General features: G+C 39.1%; 1 protein-coding gene across 1 annotated transcript; it reads left to right on the top strand.

Moving 5' to 3' along the window:
- The first annotated feature begins 357 nt into the window (after positions 1-357).
- Positions 358-20,190, top strand: LOC127527576 (olfactory receptor 1D2-like). The gene is made up of 2 exons (XM_051926682.1): positions 358-832; positions 19,091-20,190. The coding sequence occupies exons 1-2, from the start codon at positions 358-360 to the stop codon at positions 20,188-20,190; spliced, it is 1,575 nt and encodes a 524-aa protein (XP_051782642.1).
- Positions 20,191-20,683: the final 493 nt, after the last annotated feature.

Here is a 20,683-nt window from a genome sequence, read left to right as displayed (position 1 = left end):
ATTGGTGCAAGTGTGATACAGGTAACTGGTCATCATTTTGATAACTTTGCATCTCATTATTGTTTTTTTGCTGATTATGGAAAAAAAATGAAACAATTAAGGGACCTGAGTCTTTAAAAAAGTCAGTTAAACTTAAACAACAGAAGTATGTTCATTTTGTCTCTCTCCCAGTTGGAGTCTCAAGTACTGAGGTGGGATAATAGCATGATTTATCTCCCTCTGACTCTCGCTATATGTGTCATTTGTGCAGTTTCTTATATTGCTCATCCATTCTTATATTACTCCTTCCATTTCATGTTTCCCATCAATCTTTCCTTCTGTTATGTATTGTAATGGCACTGACAAGTTACATCAGCCATGGATATGGATAAGTCTCCCATAAGTATGTGCTGGCATTCCCTGAGCAGTGGCAGTGGTAAGCAAGAAAATTCACAAATAGAGTTCCATCTAGTACAGCTATGGCAAGCAATTCTTTTTAAGAAAGTGAGCCACCTAAAAGAGCCATGTAAAGAGCAAAAGCATCCATTCTGGTACTTGGCATTAGAGCTACATTGGTGTCAGGAGTGGGATGAAAAGAAAACCTACCACCAAATTTTAGCAAGTGCCAAGTACCACGGAGTGGACCTGCTTGGCTCTCCAGAGGAGATGCTGGATAGCCTTGAGAGTGACATCTGGATCTGGAGTGCTGTTTGCATTAACAGCACAGGGGGAAGACAGTGGAGAGACTTCTACCTCTGCAGCTCTATCAATGCATCTCCATCTAGTATGATGGAGCCCGCCTCATACTGTTGGGGAAAAAGTGTGGCAGATTGTGTTGTCATTGATCCCACAGGTGAGTGGTGAGTGGTTAAACTGAGCAAACAAAGGATAAGTCACAGGGCGGTAATGGATGGAAAGTCTCAAAGTTGAGATTTGGACCTGGAACAGTGTTTGCAGCATCAATTTAGTGAAGAAAAACAGACAAGTGACTGGGACTCCTGCAGCTCAAGACAAGGAGGTTCGTCTGCTCCCTTTCAATTGACAGATCATTGCAAAGAAGTGCAGTGTTTTAACACCATGTTGTCAACTTCCCTGCTGCACCACCTAACAGGAAAGTGCTCCAGACCTCTGCTGATGTGCTTTTATCACCGGCTGTACAACTGCTGCAGAAACAAAATCCACCCTGCTGTTTTGAATAGTTCTGTGCCATTTCAAGAAACTAGAAGTTGTCACTATGGACAGCGACAGGGAGGGCTATGTAATAGCACTGACAGGGTACATCAGTCAGGGATGAATCACCCATAGTATGAGCTGACTTTCCATTACTAGTGGCAAGGATTCCTATAAAATTGCAAGCTAGCAATGTTACAAACAGTAGTCCTTTAAACAATACCAATCCTCCTACAACAGCCAAGTAAAAAACAACATGATCCATTCCAGCTTTTGCCAGTACAATACTATGTACCTTTTGTGTCTTTCTATGTGTCCAAAGTATTCCAGTTTTCTTTTTTTATTATATTCTCCACTTCCATGGTATTAGATAGATAGATAGATAGATAGATACTTTATTAATCCCAAGGGGAAATTCACATACTCCAGCAGCAGCATACTGATAAAAAAATATTAAATTAAAGAGTGATAACAATGCAGGTATAACAGACAATAACTTTAAATAATGTTAACGTTTACCCCCCCAGGTGGAACTGAAGAGTCGCATAGTATGGGGGAGGAACAATCTCCTCAGTCTGTCAGTGGAGCAGGACAGTGACAGCAGTCTGTCGCTGAAGCTGCTCTTCTGTCTGGAGATGATACTGTTTAGTGGATGCAGTGGATTCTCCATAATTGACAGGAGTCTGCTCAGTGCCCGTTGCTCCGCCACAGATGTCAAACTGTCTGACTCCGTGCCTACAATAGAGCCTGCCTTCCTCACCAGTTTGTCCAGGCGTGAGGCGTCCCTCTTCTTAATGCTGCCTCCCTAGCACACTACCACGTAGAAGAGTGCGCTCGCCACAACCGTCTGATAGAACATCTGCAGCATCTTATTGCAGATGTTGAAGGATGCCAGCCTTCTAAGGAAGTATAGTAAGCTCTGTCCTCTCTTGCACAGAGCATCAGTATTGGCAGTCCAGTCCAATTTATCATCCAGCTGCACTCCCGGGTATTTATAGGTCTGCACCCTCTGCACGCAGTCACCTTTGATGATCACGGGGTCCATGAGGGGTCTGGGCATCCTAAAATCCACCACCAGCTCCTTGGTTTTGCTGGTGTTCAGGTGTAGGTGGTTTGAGTCGCACCATTTAACAAAGTCCTTGATTAGGTTTCTATACTCCTCCTCCTGCCCACTCCTGATGCAGCCCACGATAGCAGTGTCGTCAGTGAACTTTTGCACATGACACTTGTATTGGAAGTCTGATGTTTATAGGCTGAACAGGACCGAAGAAAGTACAGTCCCCTGCAGTGCTCCTGGGTTGCTGACCACAATGTCAGACCTGCAGTTCCTGAGACGCACATACTGAGGTCTGTCTTTAAGATAGTCCACGATCCATGCCACCAGGTATGAATCTACTCCCATCTCTGTCAGCTTGTCCCTAAGGAGCAGAGGTTGGATGGTGTTGAAGGCACTAGAGAAGTCTACAAACATAATTCTTACAGCATCACTGCCTCTGTCCAAGTGGGAGAGGGATCGGTGTAGCATGTAGATGATGGCATCCTCCGCTCCCACGTTCTCCTGGTATGTGAACTGCAGAGGGTCGAGGGAATGATGGACCTGTGGCCTCAGGTGGTGAAGCAGCAGCCGCTCCACGGTTTTCATCACATGCGACGTCAGAGTGACAGGCCGGAAGTCATTCAGCTCACTAGGATGTGATACCTTTGGGACTGGGGTGATGCAAGATGTTTTCCAAAGCCTCGGGACTCTCCCCTGTTCCAGGCTCAGGTTGAAGATGCGCTGTAGAGGACTCCCCAGCATTATTCAATTTATGAAGGACCTCTTTGTTAATGTTTCTGTCCATAGATCAAGAGAAAGCATTTGATCAAGTAGATTCCAGATATTTTTTAATACACTGAAATATTTTGGGTTTGGTGATAATTTCATAAAGATGACCAAGCTGTTGTATACAAATGTTTTTGTTGTTTTTTACCGTAAAGACACTTTTAGTGCGCCTTTTTCAGTGAAGAGAGGGATTTGGCAAGGCTGTGCCTTGTGTGTCATGCTCTGTGCTTTGTCCATCAAACCTTTTTAATGTCAAATAAGTTGGAGATTGTACAGTTCCATTTTTTTGCAATGCCACTTTTAAATGTTTGACCTATGCTGATGATTTAGTTATATTTGTTAAATCAAAGTCTGATATTGAAGTGTTAGTCTCATGTCAATGAGTATTTGAAAGGGTATTTTTTTGCCAAAAATCAACTGGCCCCAGAGTAATGCATTCATACTTGACTCATTTATAAACTTTTGTGTGATTCTGCAGTGTGAATAACGTGTATGCCAAAAACAGGAATATATGTACACTAAATAAAATAAAAATCAGATTTATAACACCTGCTATATGTACATTTCTATGCAAGTTCTTCTTCTTCTTTCAACTGCTCCTGTTAGGGGTTGCCACAGCGGATCTTCTTCTTTCATATCTTTCTGTCCTCTGCATCTTGTTCCGTTACACCCATCACCTGCATGTCCTCTCTCACCACATCCATAAACCTTCTCTTAGGCCTTCCTCTTTTCCTCTTGACTGGCAGCTCTATCCTTAGCATCTTTCTCCCAATATACCCAGCATTTCTCCTCTGCACATATCCAAACCAACGCAATCTCACCTCTCTGACTTTGTCTCCCAACCGTCCAACTTGAGCTGACCCTCTAATGTCCTCATTTCTAATCCTGTCCATCCTCGTCACACCCAATGCAAATCTTAGCATCTTTAACTCTGCCACCTCCAGCTCTGTCTCCTGCTTTCTGGTCAGTGCCACCGTCTCCAACCCATATAACATAGCTGGTCTCACTACCGTCCTGTAGACCTTCCCTTTCACTCTGACTGATATCCGTCTGTCACAAATTACTCCTGACACTCTTCTCCACCCATTCTACCCTGCCTGCACTCTCTTTTTCACCTCTCTTTATGCAAGTTACCCTTCTTAAATCACAATTATCTTGCATATTATGCTGTAGGAGGAGTGGGAGATGAAATGCAGGTGACACGTCTGTCTAGGTTTGTTTGCCAGGGCTGCGAGGCAACTGCAGGTTTGCTGTGTCACTGAGGCACCCAACGAGTTTGCAGCCCCACCGCATAACACGTCCTTCTACTAATGATGTCACTGCATGTTTGCTGTGACTGTGTGTAGTGGAGTGGTAGCTCCCTTTTCAATAAAATACCATTGATGTTCCTGTTTTGAACAGAATAATAAAGCTGGTTTTCCCAAAGTCCTTAGACTCAGCCTTGACTTTCGGGTGCAAGACATGTCACAATGCGTTTGTGAAAGTGACTCAAACCCTGCTTGGTTCCCCCCTGAAACAACCCTGTATGAACCATGCTAATCCGCCTCCTACATACTGTATGCAGTCAGCATGTTGCAGCCCTTCATTGACTGGTAGTACAGGCATATGAAACATCCAACACTGCAAGATTAGAAGTTATCGTCTCTAAGTTAGAGTCACTCAAAGAACCTTTATTTGGTGGTCTAAGCACAGGTGTCAGTAACAAGCGCAAATATGTTGAATGGCAACATGTACTGCTACTGTAAATGCTGTGAGCTCCAGCCTCACCATGCCTGAAATAAAAATAAAAAAAAGATCTTATCTTGCCATTACAGATGACTTGCATGTTAATAGAGTGTGGCTACTTACTGTTTTGAGTGCAGTAAAGTGCTCCGATTACGTTAGGAAAATGAACACTGGTGCAAATTACTATTTTATGCAGGTTAAATGTTATGTTATATGTATATGCATGCACACAACATGAAAACTGGTTGAAGCACTTGGTTGGTCAATTAAAGGTTTTCAGCACAGTGGACATGAAGGAATAAAGATTGGCTGAGATATTCCAAACCTGTCAGCCATTTTCCTGAGAAATGACAACAGGTAGTCTAAACTGATCAAATAAAACCAAAACAGTTCTTTAGAGCAAATACAGTAATCCCTCCTCCATCGCGGGGGTTGCGTTCCAGAGCCACCCGCGAAATAAGAAATTCCGCGAAGTAGAAACCATATGTTTATATGGTTATTTTTATATTGTCATGCTTGGGTCACAGATTTGCGCAGAAACACAGGAGGTTGTAGAGAGACAGGAACGTTATTCAAACACTGCAAACAAACATTTGTCTCTTTTTCAAAAGTTTAAACTGTGCTCCATGACAAGACAGAGATGACAGTTCTGTCTCACAATTAAAAGAATGCAAACATATCTTCCTCTTCAAAGGAAACAGAGAGTAAAGCAAACAAATCAATGGGGCTGTTTGGCTCTTAAGTATGCGAAGCACTGCCGGTACAAAGCTGTTGAAGGCGGCAGCTCACACCCCCTCCGTCAGGAGCAGAGAGAGAGAGAAACAAAGTCAAAAATCAATACGTGCCCTTTGAGCTTTTAAGTATGCGAAGCACCATGCAGCATGTCCCTCAGGAAGCAGCTGCACACAGAAGGTAGCAACGTGAAGATAATCTTTCAGCATTTTTAGACGAGCGTCCGTATCGTCTAGGTGTGCGAACAGCCCCCCTGCTCACACCCCCTACGTCAGGGTCACAGATAGTCAGGGCAAGAGAGAGAGAAAGAAAAGTAAGTTGGGTAGCTTCTCAGCCATCTGCCAATAGCGTCCCTTGTATGAAATCAACTGGGAAAACCAACTGAGGAAGCATGTACCAGAAATTAAACGACCCATTGTCCGCAGAAATCCGCGAACCAGCAAAAAATGTGCGATATATATTTAAATATGCTTACATATAAAATCCAAGATAGAGTGAAGCCGCGAAAAGCGAAGCGCGATATAGCGAGGGATCACTGTATGCAGAATTGGTCCCCGTGAAAGGGATCTAAAATACAGATTGTACATCATAATCATCATATTCAAAATATATTTGTCACATCAATGCATATTATAATAACAGCATGGTAATGTGAATTATTATGTGTTAAAATCATGATTTGGCTGATTTGGCTGCATTTCCCTACATAATTAATGTGATCATTGTTTCCTAGTTTCTCTAAAATGTTGCGTATGAATGGCTCAGATTTGCTGTAAATGAATATGAGTCATACCGTGTCCTGCTAATGCAAAGTAGATTCTGTTTGCAGCTTGGTCTGTCTGTATTGTAACATTTGCCATATCCATACATTCTATAATATACTGAATACACACAGAGTATTTTTCTTTGTGTATTTGCTTTTGCTTTGTGTATTTTTGTCCAATGTCGATGCCATTCTAGATATTGTTTACGCTACTCACACACACGCTGAGATTTGATATCACGTCAATGAGTCTAACAGTCCTCCTAGCAAAGAGGGTCTACCTATAACGTAACGGTGAGTTTTATTGACATTTACAGATTTTATCACCCTCTGCCCCTGAATATCGACACATTTGCCCTCAACCTCTTGTGTCGACAAAAGTCGACATTCTCCCTAAAAGAGTTAAGAAATTAGATTCAGTTATAATCTCAGTGATTTGGAATTCGAGACATCTATGCATTTAAAAGGTGACTCTACAAAGACCTAAAGCAGAACATGGCATGACACTATCTAAGATTGAAATTTATTACTGGGCGGCAAATATTCAAACTATAAAGACTTGGGGCCTCATGCATAACGCCGTGCGTAGAATTCACACTAAAACATGGTGTACGGAGAAAAGCAGAAATTTTCGTATGCCCAAAAAAATCCAGATGCATAAATCTGTGCATTCGCCAACTTCCACGTTCTTCCGCTCCATAAATCCCGGTCAGCAAGAAAAGTAACGCACGTGCATGCGCCTGCTGCCCCACCCCAACTCCACCCAGAGTTACACCTCTTTGAATATGCAAATCAATATAAATAGCCCTTAAGCTCAGCGTTCTGTGAAAAGGCAATGGCAAAAGCACGGGGGAAAATAGAATTTCTGCGAATACCAAGTGGAGGCAAGGAAAAAGGTACTATTTGTTGGTTTAAACAGTGGTATAAACAACAAAAGGAAGTTGACCGAATGACATAGAGTGCCGGGAGAAAGTCTCACAGTGCCCGGAATAAAAAAGAAGTTGTCAGATATCAAAGTCACCGTGAAAAGGCGAATCATAGCCCACCACCTGAGTGTCATATGAAAGCTTATTAGGGTACAGAGAAAAAAAAAATAGGGACACAGTGGAAAAAAGCTTGAAATGTCAACTTTAATCTTGAAATTTCCACTTTAATCACGTAGTTTATTTTGTCATTAAAATAGAACATCATAAAGTTTATCCTAAAATCGTTTAATTTACTAATTTCTCAAATACCAATAAATACCGATAAATAAATGCCTTGTCCAGAGATTGTTCCTGCCTCCCACAAGATGCTTGCTGCGCCATGCGCGACCTTCGATGAAATAATTTATTGCAGCAGTACTGTCTCTTTCAAATGTGCTAATCTCCTATTCCTGTCCTTCATTTTCTTTCTCCAAGTACCCAATTGCCACACAATCAGCTCTGTAATAGACGTTAAGCCATCTGTAAGCTTAGAATGCCGATTCTTCAGACCTTTTAAGGAACATTGAAATATCTTTATAGTACATGTTTAATTATTCTATCCATCTATCCTTCCAGTGTTGCACCAGCCACAGCAAGAATACAACGTGAGGCAGGAACAATCCCTGAACTGGGTGCCAGCTCCTTGCTAGTGCTGCGACACTATGTCCTCACATGTTTAATTATTAAAAATACAGATTACTTAAATGATGTTAACATTTTATCTGTATAATGTAATAAACATATTTTGCTGCATTTCATCTTAAAATAATATCGTCATCATATGTAAATGCATGCTAAAATAGCTCAGGTTGTGCAATATTATAACTGTATCGCAAGTTTACAGTGAGGTAATTGTACTTATAAGTACGAACAGTTCTACAAGGAGCACTTGATGGACTGATTGATTGCATTTGTAGTTCTTGGGATGAAACTGTTTCTGAACTGCGAGGTCAGTACAGGAAAGGCTCTGAAGTGTTTGCCATATGGGAGCAGTTCAAATAGGCAGCAAGACTGAGGCAGCGTGTGCTTGATGCTGTATACCGATAATTCTCTTTCCGATCAGCTGCTGTAGAGCTGTGATTCCACACTCAAATACAGTGATATAAATACTCTGAGTGGTGCAGTGAGAGTAATATAGTAATTTTCCACACCTCCCAGCCATTTGTATTCCAGAAGAAATACTGATCAGTCTTGAAGACTCTCTTCCTTTCAAAGATCCTAGGGAACTATCACTTAATATCTCAGAAAAGAAGTGGAAGGCAGCAATGCATAGAATACATTCTAGCTCCATATGCGCAAAGTATTCAATCATCCAACTTAAAATCTTTTTTAAATCACACTTATCTTGTTTAAAATTGTCAAAAATATATCCAGGGCAAGATCCAACCTGCGAGCATTGCAATCAAGCTCCAGCCTTACTGGTCCACATGTTTTGGAAGTGCACCAAATTAACATCATTTTGGACAAAATTCTTTCAATGTTTATCAGACAGCCTTGGTGTCACAATAAGTCCTAAACCATTAACAGATGTGTTGGGTGAACTCCCAGATGGGTTTAATGTGGAAAAGGAGAAATTGATTGTAATCGTTGATACCACACTACTTGCACAGACTTGTCTTGCTCTACTGGAAATACACCAACCCTCATTTCATAAGTCAGTGGGTAACTGATGTTCTGTACTATTTGAAATTGGAAAAAATCTAATTCTCACTTAGAAGATATGTTCAGAATTTCTTTAAAATATGCCAAGATCTAATTAATAAAATTTAGAACAAGCATTTATTTTGGGGAAAAGGATATTTCCTCTTCTTTGTTGTTTTTAAAGTTTTGCCCTTTGCTATTGGCTCTCCTCTTTTTCTCACAGGTGGGGGTTAAATTCTGTTTTGTTAAGTTCAATCTTGTTGTATGTAATGTTATTTACTTCATTGTATACGTTAGATTTGATTGTAAAGTTATTCTCTTCAAATAAAATTGCACAAAAAAAGAGAGATTTGCTGTAAATATACACACGTTCCCCCGTCAAATTTTCTTTTATAAATCCAGTCGTTTTTGTGGGAAGTTGAGTATGCACATTTCAACCCTCTTTTGGTGCATATGCAAGCTTTATAAATGTGGCCTCTGGACTGCAAGTCCACTACCAGATCTGCCTGCTGAACTCACTTGGAACAGAAAGTATTTTCTGTATCTTGGGGTGCTGAGGGGGTGGACAAAAGTAACTGGAAATGTCTTTTACATAAATTAGCTACTCAGTTTAACATGTGGATGTGATGGTACCTACCTTTATTTTAAGGGGTCAGGAGATTATTATTAATTTGATAGCTTCAATGATTTGATATAACCTTTTGTGTGGGGATCCTCCATGTGGGTTAGTTACACAAGATCCAGTAACAATTGGAAAAGGAAAAGAGTGCTCTTCTTATCTTTGGAAGAAGGCGGTCAGGAGTTTCTTGATGTCATTTCAAAAATTGTTGAATTTAGACTTCAGCTTTTTTTGTTTCTCATCCACTTATCATTTACATGCATAGGTTTTTAAAGCATTACATGGAATAATACTGGCTTCTACTTTACTTGTTTTTGTGTGTGTGCAGCTGATTGAAAAGTGTTATTTTACTTTTTATGAGTAACTACTAAAATGGTTTAATACATCTGCTCGACTTTTAAAAAGTACCCCCTCAGTTCCTCTTGCTCCCCACAGAGCAATGCAGTGATGGTTGGGAAGATACACACACAATATAGCAAGAGAAGTCTTTGTGAAGTGTCATCATTTTGCATGCTGAAGCTGACCACCAATGAGCCTAAGAATCTGTGCTGACTGCTGATGCAGATTGTTTTCTAATACACCCACATGCCAATTACAAATGTTTGCACATGCACAGGGTTGGTTTTGTTATGGTTATTTCTACTTCATTTAATATTTTGCAAGCCCAGCTGATTCAAATATGCTGTTGTGCTTTTTACTGATAACTGCTAATAAATACTGAAGCAGCTTTCTGCTGAGTGGCAGCATAACAGAAAAATGTATGCTAGTATTTCAGGCAGTCAGTCATTTCCCAACACGCTATATCCTAACACTGGGTCATGGGGGTCTGCTGGAGCCAATCCCAGCCAGCACAGGGCACAAGGCAGAAACAAATCCCAGGCAGGGTGCCAACCCACCACAGGACACCCACACACCAAGCACACACTAGGGACAATTTAGGATTGCCAATACACCTAACCAGCAAGTCCTTGGACTGTGGGAGGAAACTGGAGCACCTAAATCCTAGCAGTGTTTCAAAATTAAAATAGTTCTGCAAGGAAGAGTGAGCTAAAATCCTCCACAGTGAGGGGAATGATATTAAATTGTAGGGAGTGTTTGGTTGCAGTCATTTTCAAAATGGTGGCACAACCACTTAGGTTAAAGTGGGAAATTACTTTTTCACACAGTGCCTTTGCATATTGGATAAATTTGCTCAATTAATAAATGACATACAGTAAGTTTAAAAAACTTTTACTTGTTCACCCTTGGTGCCCTTATCTAAGACCAAAGGAACATTTAATGCCAAAAATCAGGAAGGAGACAATAACATCATCTAATATGTCACGATGGTACATCCAAATCACTCACTAATGTACAATTTTGGCATACTGATAGTTCTCATGATGGGGCATCAGCTGTATCTCTCCCTTTACAATTCCCTGAAGTGACTTTGGCCTCAAGATACACAGTACGGTCTTGTATATTCCGGTTAACTGGTTCTAGGAAACTCCTGTGCTGTGGAAAACCGTGCTGATCACAAAGTTATTATAATGGAAGTACAGTATATTGTAATACCTTACTGACAAATGACAAAAAATGTAAAATATTGTATATGTACCTTTAGAATTGTCTATTGCTGAAAGCTGGAAAGCAAACTTATTCTTTTGAAAAAAAGTTCAACAATGAAGTTTCTTCTTTTTCTTACTATGCAGGTCTCCATAGACGAACATTATTTTCAATGTGTATGGAAATCGAGAGCTATATTAAAATGTGCATTACGTGACAAATATACAGGGTGAGCCAAACTGAAGTACCACATTTCTCAAGGTCATTGCATGAGGTAGTGGCAGCCGAGTAGGTTGGGGTGGGGGTCCCTTGACAGTCAATCCCTTGTAGTTTTCAGTCAGCAACATGCCTTGGTCCGGTGCACACCATGCTTTTGTTGTTGAAGTGTTCTTCAAAAACAACAAATCCATCATCACTACTCAACGCACCTTCTGAACGCACTTCAGCATTTCTCCTAACGATGATGTCCCAAATCAGAAAACAATTCTTCAGTGGGTGGCTAAATTTAGACAGACGAGTACAACACTGAACAGAAAATCTCCAGGCCATCCTCAGACTGTACGAATGCCTGAAAACATCCAAGTTGTAAGGGCATCGATTTTGCAGTCTTCTAGACGTTCAGCTCACACACATGCTTCTGCCTTAAGCATTTACAACACGTCTTTGAGGAGAATTTTGCATGAGGACCTTAATTTCCATTCATACAAAATGATGGTACTGCAGGAACTCCGTGAGAGAGGGCCTCATGGATAACGCCATGCATAGAATTCACACTAAAACATGGCGTATGGACAAAAGTGCAAATGTTTGTACGCACAAAAAATCCAGATGCATAAATCTGTGCGTTTCTCAGCGTGAAAAGTAACGCAAGTGCATGCGCCTGCTGCCACTCCCCAAACTCCTTCCAGAATTGCGCCCTTTGAATATGCAAATCAATATAAATAGCCCTTAAGCTCAGCGTTCTGTGAAAAGGCAATGGCAAAAGCACTGGGAGAAATAGAAGAATTTCAGCGAATACCAAGTGGAGGCAAGGAAAAACTTAGGGTACAGAGAAAAGTAAAAAAAATAGGGACACAGTGGGAAAAAAGCTTGAAATGTCAACTTTACTCTTTAATCACGTTTTTTATTTTGTCATTAAAGTAGAACATCATAAACTTCATCTTAAAATCATTTAATTTACTATTTTCTCATATCCCATCGTGACTAAAGTAGCACGTTATATGCTTTGTTTTGTATGTGTTCGTCTATGTGCTCTATGTGTGTGAATCACTATGTGCTTCTTAAACGGGCTTTCTCTTCCTCCGACAGGACACACAATCCATTACATTCATGATATTACAGCTCACTGAATAATTTAAATACTGAGATGTATACTTGATATCATTTTCATGATGATAACAATTAAAGCATGTTGTTAAACAAGGGAACACGGTGGCGCAGTGATTGTTCCTGCCTCACGCAAGATGCTTACTGCGCCGTGTGCGACCTTCGATGAAATCATTTATTGCAGCAGTACTGTCTCTTTCAAACATACTAACCTGTCCTTCCTTTTCTTTCTCCAAATACCCAATTGCCACACAATCAGCTCTATAATAGACGTTAAGCCATCTGTAAACTGAGAACGCCAATTCTTCAAAACTACTAAGGAACATTGAAATATCTTCATAGTACATGTTTAATTATTCTGTCCATCTATCCTTCCAGTGTTGCACCAGCCCCAGCAAGAATACAACGCGAGGCAGGAACAATCCGTGAATGGAGTGCCAGCGCCTTGCTAGCGCTGTGACACCGTGTCCTCACATGTTTAATTATTAACAATATACAATAGATTATTAAAATTAAATTAAATTTTTATCTGTATAATATAATAAACATATTTTGCTGCATTTCATCTTAAAAATGATATCATCATCATATGTAAATATGTGCTTTATAAAGTGTCTCAGGTTGTGCAATGAAGAACAAGAAGAATGTGCAGTAAGAGTAAAAACACTAAAGCAGCTATGGTACTTGGAATAGTTTGGCCATTCCATGGACCATTATATTGTTACAGGTTAATTACAATCAGATACCTTAAAGTAATAAACAATATGCGGTTAATTTCAGTGTATCTGATAAAGCCACGTCAGGGATGTGGATCTGAAAATGAAAGGGAAACCACACAGGAACAGTAGCACTGCTTTGGCGCTGGGTGCTGCCAGTTTGCAAAACCGAGTGGAGAACTTGCGTATGCCAGGGTTTGAGCTGGCGTGAAAATGTGCATGGCTTGATGCCAAGTTTAGGTTTTATACATCACGATTTGAGCGTGGAAATTGGAGTGTGCAACATTTTTGTGCGTACGCATCGTTTATACATGAGGCCCCAGGAGAGCTGTAGAGAGTTGTGCGTGAACATTCTGCATACCGTTCATAGAGATGCCATCGTCATATGCAGCAACGAGGCGCATTTCCATTTGAATGGTTGTGTAAATAAGCAAAACCAACCCTCATGAACTTCATCAGAGACCCCTGCATAGTAAGCATGTTACAGTTTGGTGCACTGTTGCAGAATGTGGCTTTTGTAGGCCCTTACTTATTTGAGGAGGGGGTAGCAAAGGTCACCGTCACTTCAGAACGTTACATTGAAATGTAGAGAACTTTTTGCGGCCCCAACTGGAAGAAATGGATGAGATGGATGCCTGGTTTCAACAGGAGGGAGCAACAGCTCATATGGCATGGAGATCCACGCAAGTTTTGCAGGATATGTTTCCAGGGAAGCTGATCTCCTCACATGTTGGGTGGCCTTCACTTTCGCCTGATCTCGCTCTGTGTGGTTTCTTCTTGTGGGGCTATCTTAAGTCGAAGGTATACACACCGACCTCAAAACCTTGAAATCCTCAAGGAAGCTATTTGCCATGAAATCGCCAGTACTCCCCTTGAAATGGCCAAACGAGTCATGCAAGTATTCGGAAATTGTCTCAAAGAGTGTATCGGTAATGATGGCCACCATCTTGAAGACATCATTTTTAAAACATAGTGAAAAAAATCTAGTTTGTATACCCTTTCTTGTGTCATAAATTTATTTTATCTTGTAGCGTTTTGTAGAATAAATTTTTGAAATGTGGTACTTCTTTTTGGTTCACCCTGTATTAAACCTCAAAAATGTTGATGATAATGTACAAGTTGTATTTTAGTTCACTTTTAGGAGGGTCAATGCTGTGTATTTGTACTGAATCACTTTTTTTGTTTTTTCTGTGCCTGTTTTTACTTCTCAGTGAACAGTTTGATGAGTCAGCAATATCCCAACCAAGCTTCATCTCCATCATTCCCGCTGTGCTGGAAGCCATTAACTGACAAATGAGGTGCTGCATTCAGTTTCTGTATGGTGTGGGTGTACAAGCCAACACAGAAAGGCAACTTGTAGCAGTGTCCTTTTTTCCTAACATACCTGGGGCAATTCACTGCGCTCATATTATAATAATGGTAGCTAGTGAGAATAAATCTGCTTTTATTAAGTGTAAGCAGTGGCATTCCATTTACACACAAGTCATCTGTGAATCCAAGATGAGACTGGCAAACATAATGGCTTGAGTCAGCAAATGATTTATCTATTTTGAGGCAAAGTATTTTGGATATTGATTAGATATTGATGGTCAAACACAAACAACGTCTCAGAAATCAATTAAACAAAACGTCTCTTGCTCTTAAACAACAGGCTATGCTCTGGTAGCTTGTATAATGAAAAAGAGTCAGTCGTTTGGGAGCTCCGTTGGGCAGTTCGCTCTTGGGTAAATGCTGATTCCTGTTGCTGATGGTGGTTTCTTGGAGCTGCAGAGAGAAAAGGAGAACAGAATGTCAGCGACAGCACCCCCTCTCGCTCTGGTGGGTTATCATATACAGTACCTTGTTTGAACCCGTGAGGAGGTCATTCAACGTGCATGTGTGACAGTATGTACAATAGAATAGTCTAGATAAGAACAGGCCATTAAGTCTAACAAAACTGACCAGTCGTATCCACTTAATTCTCCCAAAATAACATCAAGTCGACCACACACTGCTCACCACACTACCTGGTCTTTTATTCCGTGTGTCTGCGGTTCTCTGTGTGAAGAAAAACTTCTTAAGGTTTGTGCGAAATTTACTCAGTTTCCAACTGTGCCTTGATGAACTCATTTTAAAATAACAGTCTCGATCCACTGGACTACTTCCCTTCATAACAGGGAAAGTGTTAACACTTTAATCAGGTCTCCTCTTAATCTTCTTTTTCTTAAACTGTAAAGGCTCAGCTCTTTTAATCTTTCCTCATAGCTCATTCCCTGTAGCCCTAGAATCAGCCTGGATGCCATTCTCTGGATGAAGTTGATTAAAATATGTCCATGTATGGTTGTTTTAGGTGGGCAACTGGGTGGTGTTCAATGCGCGTTCACATTTGCATATTTAAAAGAAGACTGTGCTTTATAAAGAGTAAATTTATGTGTATATACCAGATTTTTGTGTGTGTGTCTGCGCATTTTCCTGTTTTTTAGCATAAGCATACTTTCATGTTCAAATCCAAGACCTCTGGCTAACCAATACAGAAAACTGTGTTTTGTCGTCTTCTGAAAACAGGGGAGGTGACTTAATCATCCCTTTACTATAAATATGGCCTCTGTCATGATGAAATCAAATCTAAAAGAAGGCTTCCTTATTATTTATCTATATTTTCCGCTGCTATTTTAATCTGTCTTTAAGTGCTTCCACCAATGTAACTGAGCTTTAGTGGATTAGCTTGGACATTGGAGAAGGTTTGTATGGAGAATATTTTCACTTTATATAAAGTTAGTCCCAACACAACACCCTTTTATTACAATTCTTTCAAAAAATCCAAACCAGAAGAACATGTCTCCTCTTCACTACAGTCAACCCCGAAGGGACAGAATAGATAAACCCACTAAAGAAAAGTACAATGCAGGTGGGTCCATAACACTATTAATATGTTTGTCTAGAAAGATATTGAAATTTCTTACATTAATTGAGAAAGTTTCGATGAGTGTCACTGTGCATGCTGTCACAAGTGGCTTAAGCTGTCTATTGTGTGTTTTTTAATTAGTCTAGTGACCTCCAGAGTGTAAATCATTGCAACTCTTTGCAATAAACAGATCTGTTGCTCTTCTATAATGACTGTAATCACCTCCCTGAAGGCTGACCCTTGAAATAAATTGTAGTCTCTGCAGCGACTTCTTAGTCATTTCTGCCCAGTAGTGACTGAATGTTTGGTAAGCATGGTCTTTTCTTCAGTTTGAATGTATGATCCAATAAATTAAAATTAGTCAGTAGTCAATTTTTGTTTTGCTTTGCTTTTGTACAAAACATACTGTTACCATTTAGCATGTTTTTAAAAACTTAATTATTTATAATCATTTAATTTCTGCTTTTTCTTACTATTATGTAAGTTAAACCTGGTTTCAAAGTAAAATAATTAAAAAGTCGAGCTTAAGTGTTTGTGTTTAAATAGTAAATCAGTAGCATTTTTATACCATCATGTGTCTTTTCTGAAACAAAATTATTTTACTTGAATGGTAAGCAGAATATGAAAATTATAGCAAGAAAAAGACTTATTATATTTCATATAATTGTATTATTGTAAAGTATGGAGGAACATTGGGGCCAAAATTGAATATATAACTAACTGTATTGTTGTAAAGTATGGAGGAATATTTTGAAAAACTTTAATAAATAAATATGGAAATAAAAGTTCTGTGAAATGTAATAATAAATAATAATATGTATTATTAAATAATACATAGTATAAATAATTAAATGTGTCACAGAATATATTTTGTTGCTCATTTCTTTATGCATTTTTTAAATTACTAGCTGTGTTACCTGTCTAAGATGAGCTGAAATCTAAGTAATCAACGTAAATCTCAGCATTATTATTTGCAGTCCACCTTCTATTGGAATGTATTTTGTGATGCATATAGTAATATAATGTGTTTCATTTGCCATTCCAACAGATGGCACATCACAAACACTTGTACTAATAAAATGCATTACAATGAATCTTTTTGTATAAAAAATATAATGCATGTGTCTCTGTTATATGCCATTTGGTATGAGATTTGTACAGTCAGTGTTAAAGTTTGTAATGTGTCATCTGTTGGAAGGACCAGTGTAATGCATTGTATTATTACAGATGTTTGTGATGCACTATCTGTTGGATGAAAAAGACATCGCAACTAGAAGGACACACAAATACTTGTGCTTTTATTAAGGTGAATTTCTTAATCTATTTATGTCTGACGACACCAGATGCAACATGCAATCAGTCCTGAAATGAAAACTGTGATGTTCAGTCATCAGAGTGAAGAGGGTGGGCTCTAGCAAATACTGTTTTTTGATTGGTGAATTGTACACAGGGTGGCACTTGTTGGCAGAAGGTTGACGGCCATCAAGAAACAGTGCTTGCTGCAACCTGCCCTGTCCAGCTTTCAGTTCAGAGTTTATTTAATGTTTCATATGGTTTCACTAAAATAATGAAAAAAGTTTGTAAAGAAATAAGGTGCAAAATTATATATTTTGTGACAGTTATGTTACTCACTTTTCATGTTATTATTATTTATTGTTACATTTCACAGAATGTTTATGTATTTGCATACTTATTTATTTAATTTTGTCCCCAATATCCCTTTATACCCTTATGCAATACAATCATATGAAACAACTGAAATCTTTTTCTTTCCATAATTTTTCTTTTCTTTACCATTCAAGTAAAAAAAATGTTTCAGAAAGGATACATGATGGTAGTAAAAATGTGAAGTGTTCCTAATTAAGTTTTTAAAGACAAACACTTAAGCGTGACAAGAATCCAACAAAATCAAAGAGTTTTATTTATTTTATTATCAAACCAGGTTTAACTTATTTAGTTTTGCACTACCAGTCAACGTTTTAGAACACCTCAGTTTTTCCAGTTTTATTCAAATTTAACCAGTTGAAATGCAATGAATGACTTAAACTGTTGTGAAGGTAAGCAATTAACTGCCAGAAGTTTAAATTTAAAATTTAGGTTAGCAAAAACTGAAAAAAAGGATATTATAATAATAATTTATGTAATCTAGAATATTTCAGAATATTACGAATGGGCCTTCTTCAGGGAACAAGTAATAGGTTACAGCGTTCTGCAGTAATTAAAATAAATTAAACCTTGTTGAAGCAAACAATTTGATCAGGTGTCCCAACTTGTGTTGATTACTTAAAAACCTTCTGTCTGTCTTAAAGCAGAGTTGGAACTCATTGTGTTACTACACCCTCTGAAGTACCACTTGGACAATATTACACTGCCATAGAACAAATATACAATGGCAAATGAAAAATAAGCCAAGGAACCATTAATTGTACAAACTTTTATTCAAATTTTTAAATCATCTGTATGGTGTAACCCATTAATTGTTCCCTGAAGGAGGCCAATTTGTAACATTCCTAGATTTCCTTTTTTCAGTTTTTACTAACCTAAACTTTAAATTTAAACCTCTGTAAGCTTACCGCTTACCTTTTCTTCATTTTAGGCCATCCATTGCATTTCAACTGATTAAACTGGAAGAAAATCTGGAAAAACTGAGGGGTTCTAAAACTTCTGACAAGTAGTGAAAGCAAAAGAAAAAAATATTCTTCCACAGTATGGATCCTACTCTTTATTAGTCAGTCAGTCATTTTCCAACCCACAATATCCTAACACATAGTCATGGGGGTCTGCCGGAGCCAATCCCAGCCAACACAGCGCGCAAAGCAGGAACAAAGGGTGCCAGCCCACCGCAGGACACACACCCACACACCAGGGACAATTTAGGATCGCCAATGCACCTAACCTGCATGTCTTTGGACAGTGGGAGGAAACCCACGCAGACACGGGGAGAACATGCAAACTCCACGCAGGGAGAACTGGGGAAGCAAACCCAGGTCTCCTTACTGCGAGGCAGCAGCACTACCACTGCTGCCCTACTCTTTATTATTTAAAAATAAATTTCTGTTGAAAAGAACTAAAAGTTAAGAAGCAGTCCAAAAAATAAATTTTTTATACTGTTATGAGAAGGATTCACAGAAGTAGCCACACTGAATGTTTCATTTTCAAACATACAGTTGTGTTTATTTTAATTGTGTTTGTGATGTTATCAGATCATTTCAGTGATCTTACAATGGTTCCTGAAACTGTGGGTTCTTTGTACTGTCCTTTCAAAACACCAATTAAGATACTGAAGCACTTAACTGTTGCTTTTATGTTTTCTGCCCTCCAGTTAGACCCAAAACCATCCATGTCTGGATTGAATCAAACCAGCTCTTCAATCAAGGAATTTCTCATTGTTGGATTTCCAGGATTCAAAGATCAAGAAAGCAGGAGAACTCTGTTTGGAGTCTTCCTCACAGTTTATCTCTTCACTTTAGTGGGGAACATTCTGTTAATCGTCATCTTTGCCTCCGACAGAACTCTGCACAACCCAATGTACATCTTAGTGTGTGGTTTGGCTGTTCTCGACATCGCCATCAGTACTAACACCCTGCCCAGTACACTAGCCCTCTTAATTTTTGAATACAGAATTGTGCCTTTAGCTGCTTGTTTTACTCAGATGATGTTCCTAGGAGGATTTTTTGCAACAGAGTGTGTCCTCCTTACTCTAATGGCTTATGATCGCTATGTCGCAATCTGTTACCCACTTCACTATCCTAATTTAATCACTAACAGTCGCATCTCCAAATTGATGGCAGGCTGCTGGGTATTTGGGCTTCTTTGGGCAAACATTACTTTGGTTTTTGTTCTCAGCCTTTCATTCTGCAGGCCTAGTAATGTTATCTATGTATTTTGTGACATTGCTTATTTGATATTTATGGCTTGTGGTAACACTCAGATTGTTAATTATGCTGTATTATGTATTGGCTTGGGCATGTTGTTCATCTCATTGATCTTAATTCTCTTCTCCTACCTACGGATTTTAATCTCAGTTATCAAGATTGCCAGTAAAGAGGGGCGAATGAAAGCCTTCTACACGTGTGGCACACATATGCTTGTGATTTCTGTGTTCTTCCTCACTGCTGCAGGAGTCTTCATTTCAGACAGGACTTCTTTTTCAACTATGGACACCCATATTTTTGGGGTCATAATACGGAATGTGTTTCCATCATTAATGAATCCAGTAATTTACTGCCTCAGGACTAAAGAAATTAGAAATAGCTTTGTTAAAATGTTTAAGATGATTAAATGTTTACCATACAGAAGATAGAGTGTTTTAGTTGAAGAATATGAAATGATGCGCTTACAGTATATTATGCTAACTGTACTGGTTCAGTGACAGCTTCTGACTCTTTGTAGTAAAAACTAGAATAAGTAGGTTCCATTAATGAATTAAAACACAGACTTCAATGACATAAATTTATTTATATATTAATATTTCAGTGGGATAACGGTTAATTTTGGCTCAGTGTAAGTAGTTTGGGTACTGGTGTAGAACAGGGGTTCAGAAACTGGCGGTAAAATGTCTCCTACTCAAGAGATAACTTTACTCACAAAAGGTGAAGTCGTGAAGATCTTGATGAGTTCCCAAAGATGACATGAGACTTGCTCTCTCAACAACTTCACCTAGAATATCCGAAATCAAAAGAGAAAAACACAAACACAAAGTGTCTCACTGATCGATGTGTTCTCATTGACTCAATATGTTTTGTTCTGGTATACTGATATCTGCTTGTCATTAGTTGATTTAAAAAATAAAAGAA

Source organism: Erpetoichthys calabaricus, chromosome 4 (assembly GCF_900747795.2).
Source record: "Erpetoichthys calabaricus chromosome 4, fErpCal1.3, whole genome shotgun sequence".
Classification (NCBI taxonomy): Eukaryota; Metazoa; Chordata; class Cladistia; order Polypteriformes; family Polypteridae; genus Erpetoichthys; species Erpetoichthys calabaricus.
Note: the sequence above shows the minus strand (reverse complement) of the source record. Positions and strands in the feature narration are given on the sequence as shown.

Bases quoted from the DNA above. Each gene is read 5' to 3' on its own strand.
- LOC127527576 (XM_051926682.1), top strand. From the start codon at position 358: ATGGATATGGATAAGTCTCCCATAAGTATGTGCTGGCATTCCCTGAGC. The intron at 833-19,090 runs GTGAGTGGTGAG...TGATGTTATCAG, and splicing joins TGTTGTCATTGATCCCACAG to ATCATTTCAGTGATCTTACA.